The sequence below is a fragment of the Theobroma cacao genome, chromosome 10 (assembly GCF_000208745.1).
Source record: "Theobroma cacao cultivar B97-61/B2 chromosome 10, Criollo_cocoa_genome_V2, whole genome shotgun sequence".
Lineage (NCBI taxonomy): Eukaryota > Viridiplantae > Streptophyta > Magnoliopsida > Malvales > Malvaceae > Theobroma > Theobroma cacao.
Window position 1 is genome coordinate 20101743 of NC_030859.1, and position 4923 is coordinate 20106665.

General features: G+C 36.3%; 1 protein-coding gene across 1 annotated transcript; it reads left to right on the plus strand.

The window, feature by feature from the left end:
* Positions 455-3685, plus strand: LOC108663661 (LRR receptor-like serine/threonine-protein kinase GSO2). The gene is made up of 5 exons (XM_018128905.1): positions 455-1299; positions 1444-1919; positions 2132-3244; positions 3360-3364; positions 3575-3685. The coding sequence occupies exons 1-5, from the start codon at positions 455-457 to the stop codon at positions 3683-3685; spliced, it is 2550 nt and encodes an 849-aa protein (XP_017984394.1).

Genomic DNA, 4923 nt, shown 5'->3' on the forward strand with positions numbered 1-4923 from the left:
ATTTAGATGAATGAATTTCTTTCTTTTTAAACAGTAACAAAGATATGAAAACATGAAATTGCTAAGCAGATTAACGGACTAAGTGGAACTTTTCAACTATCATTTTGACTTTCAAGTAGTAAAGTTGTGTGGAAAACTCACGCTTTGAATAATAAGATAATAAATTCAATGCCTCTTGACTTGACGCCAAAAGGAAAAATAAAAAGAGGACAGGTCGGAATAATGGATTGAACTAAACTATTTCCAGACTCTTTGACAGCCTCTATAATTAAACCCAAGATTGTCTCGAAATTTCATTACAATCATCCCAAGAATGCGCGGAAAGTGTAGGTCTTTTCAGATGCTGCTGATGTTTCTTTGGCTTTGCCATAGCATAACAATTGCAAATGGCTTCAACCTAAGTGCCAAATAAGATACCACCCGATGCAAAGAGGACGAGAGACGTGCTCTCCTTATGTTCAAGCAAAGTCTTGTTGGTGATTCCGGTCGACTCTCGTCTTGGGGAAGCAAAGATGGAGAAAAAGATTGTTGTCTCTGGCGAGGTGTCCGGTGTAGCAAGAGAACAGGCCATGTAATCATGCTCGATCTTCATAACTCTCTGACCCTTGATGTTGGCTTTGATATCGCCTATCAGAATAATAGTCTGAGAGGTACGATTAATCTTTCATTGCTTGAACTGCAACATTTAATATATTCAGACCTTAGTGAAAATGATTTTGGAGGAAGTCGGTTTCTGAATATTAGTGGCTCTCTAAGGAAGTTAAGATACCTCGATCTTCATGAAACTGGAGTAAGTTCTGCAATACTGTATCAGCTTGGGAATCTTTCTTCTTTAAGATTTCTTGACCTTAGTTGGAACTACCTTGGTGAAGCCAAGGATTGGCCGCAGCTACTCAACAAGCTTCCTTATCTACAAGACTTAAAGTTGAGCGGCTGTAGTCTTCCGAAAATCCTTTCTCCACCTTCCCTCACTAATACTACTTCAACATCAATTTCCATTGATCTCTCTGTAAATGATCTTACTTCTTCCATGTACCCACTATTGTTCAATATTACCAGCAAAATTGTTGATCTTAACCTCCAATATAACTCATTACAAGGCTCAATTCCAGACTTTTTCAAGAACATGGTTTCCCTTAGACATCTTGATCTCTCCCTAAATCAACTTGGAGGCGAGATTCCAGAATTCCTGGGGAACATATGTACTTTAAAAGCAATAGACCTTTCCTTCAATAACTTTAGTAGATTCATTCCCGCTGGTTTGTCTGGATGCATACAGAATTCACTGGAGATTTTGAGACTACCGTGGAATAGCTTTCAAGATTCAATATTTTCTTACATAACAAGATTTTCTTCTCTAAAAGAACTTAATCTCTCAGGTAATAGATTAAATGGCTCTTTTCCAGCAAGTTTTAAACGACCTTCGAAGCTTGCGTTTCTATATCTGTCGAACAACCAACTCAGAGGTGCTTTACCTGATCTCACAAAGTTTTCATCATTGAAGTATTTAGATATTGGCTATAATCAATTCAATGGAACGATGACTGAAAGTTTAGGATGCCTGTCTGAGCTCGAGCATCTTAATGCTTCTTGGAATTCTTTTGAAGGTGTGATATCTGAAGCTCATTTTGAAAATCTCTCCAAATTACAAACACTTGACCTATCTTACAATGTTTTAGCTTTTAATGTCAGCTCCGGTTGGGTTCCTCCTTTTCAGTTACATCATATTTATCTATCATTTTGCAAATTGGGGACTCACTTCCCAAAATGGCTTCGAACTCAAAAGGAATTTCAAGATCTTGATATTTCTGGTGCTGGAATTTCAGATACTATCCCTGATTGGTTTTGGGACCTGCCTCCATATTTATCTTCTTTAAATCTCTCCCATAACCAGATGATTGGCATGCTACCAGACTTATCATCACTCAAGATTAAAGCATTTCTTGGAATAGATTTAAGTTTTAACCTGTTTGAGGTCCATTGCCAATCTTTCCATATAACTTGACAGCATTAATTCTTACTAGAAATAGATTTTCTGGATCAATTTCTCCTTTATGTGAGATTACAGCAGAGGGTTTGACCATTATTGATCTTTCTGATAACCTATTGTGGGGAGTACTTCCTGATTGCATTTTTCACTGGCAATACCTCCTAGTTTTGAATTTAGCTAATAACAACTTCTCAGGGGGTATTCCAACAAGTGTGGGATCATTGTTGTCAGTTGAAATAATTAATTTGCACAATAATAGCTTCTCTAGCGACTTACCTTCTTCTTTGAAAAATTGCAATCGGTTGGAATTTTTGGACTTAAGCGAGAATATGTTTTCTGGAAGTATACCAGCCTGGATAGGAGAAAATTTGTCATCTTTGACTTTTTTGAGTTTACATTCTAATGAGTTTTATGGGAGGATACCTACTAATTTATGCCAATTAGCCAATATACGGATTCTGGACCTCTCGGAAAACAATCTCTCTGGAGCAATACCATTGTGCCTTAATAATTTGACTGCCATGGTTCACAATGTAGATCCGAATGATATCATTGAACAATTATATTTGTCTTCAGACGAAGGTCATGGTATTACTACAGGCTTTTATATTGCAAAGGCATGGGTTGGATGGAAGGGAAAAAAGTACGAGTATGAAAGAAGTCTTGGACTGTTTAGGATCATTGATCTTGCAGGAAACAAATTAGATGGAGAAATTCCAGATGAGATAACAAGACTTTCTGAATTGGTTGTATTGAACTTATCGGGGAACAATTTGGTTGGGTTTATTCCTGAAAACATTGGTCAGTTGAAACAATTAGAATCACTTGATTTGTCAAACAATCAATTGTCAGGGCGAATTCCTAACAGCATGGCTGATTTAAATTTTTTGAGTTACTTGAATCTGTCATCTAATAACTTATCAGGAAAAATTCCATTGGGTACTCAACTCCAAACCATTGGTGCTTCAGCCTTTGTTGGTAATAACGCACTGTGTGGGCCTCCAATTACACAGCAGTGCTTAAAAAATGACACAGTTCAAGCTCAACCACCTGAAGAAGATAGAGATGAATTCAGCGCATGGTTATATGCTGGAATTGGAATCGGATTCTTCACGGCGTTTTGGGGAGTTATTGGCACTCTACTGTTGAAGCCTTCTTGGAGGCATGCATATTTTCGGCTCTTGGATAATTGGATGGACTTGCTGTACAGGACATTCATTCGGTGGAGTGCAAGATTGGAGAGGAAGTTCCAGAGTTAGTGGCTACTAAGTTTCTAATAAAGGTATGAGCTTCCCCATAGTGGATAAGATCAAAAATTTTGTTTCTAGTTTCAAACATTGTTCAGTCAACCTATTTCATGAATCTATAGATAAGGTATGAGCTCACTATTTAGTGGATAAAAATTCTTAATGTTAGATCAGAGTTTAATGAGAATCTAAAACTACATTACAAACTATTTTAATTAATTTATAAGCTTAATTTGATATAATTTATAATCTTTGGCGAGAGCAAATATTCTTTTGAATACTGTTTTTCTTGTAATGATTCAGTGATAACTGATTTATCAGGTTATGTTGTTGGTAGCTAGCTGTAGCAACGTCGGAGTTGGCATGTGGCTCTTATGTACTTGTGGTGATGTATTCTGGGTTGATGTCTCTTACGGCTGTTCGGTTTGGTGATTTCTTCAGTGTATGACTGTATGATATGCAGGAGAGATTTATGTTATTCTTTTTTTTTTTTGAAAAGTAGAAAATTTATGTTATCATTCTGTATGGCTCTTTTTGTTTACTTTAAATTTCTTTGATTGGTAGGTCTTGATTAGGCTTTGTATCAACAGCTTTGACACTTAATAAAATGATCAGATTTGACTGAGAAAGAAAAACTGATGAGCTAGATTCATAGCTTTTTGATGAATTCTACTTGCTTTGGCTTAATTCTATGACTTGCCCATGGACTAATTTGCAAATTAGTTATGTTTTATTGACTAGAGCATGGGAGAAGAAAATAATGGAATACAGGAGTTAAATATGTTTACAAAGAAACAACAGATTACTTGAATGATAGAAAATCCCCGAAATCAAGTCTGCCCAATAGAGAGAAAGTAGTGTAAATAAATAATTGGACAATACTTTTTTTGTACGCTAAAAGTCTTGTTAATGCATCAACCTGATACATAAATCCTTGGAGAGGCTGAACAGAGAACAAAAAATCCAGGAATCAATGTTCCTAATCCCTTCCACAAAACCTATTACAACCCCCAAGATCAACATAACTCCCAATACACCTATAGCAGAACTGAGGCCTTAACCTCCCTCAAGAACAGGTCACCACATTGTGTTGTAACCTATTTCTTTTGTTTCCATTTTCTATACTATCCAGAGTTGAAAACCCAAAACATGTCATAGTACACATTTCATGGCCCGAACATCAGAAAACACCCACAGCAATTTTACGGAAATTACAATTCACCCAGAAGCACTACATGCACCCCAACACTTCCAAACCAGAGTAGCATAATCATCCTATATTTTTAAAATTCTAAAAGAAAATTTAATTGATTCAGATAAAGGATGCACAATGATAAATTTGTTGTTGGATAAAGGTCTAATAAGTGAAAGTGAAAGTGAAAGTCTTTGTGCTTGCCTAGCTTTATTAGAGAAAGATGATTTATGGAGGACTTGTGTGGACAGCCGTGGCATAAACAAGATTACAGTCAAGTATTGTTTTCCTATTCCTCAATTGGATGAGATGCTTGATCAATTAGTTGGTTCTAAGGTGTTTTCAAATAACGATTCAAAGAGTGGATATCATCAAATTAGAATGAGGAATGGAGATAAATGGAAAACAACCTTCAAAACACCAGATGAATTATTTGAATGGTTGGTATCGACCATGACAGCATGTGGATATAGACATCTACAAGGAGCATGTCA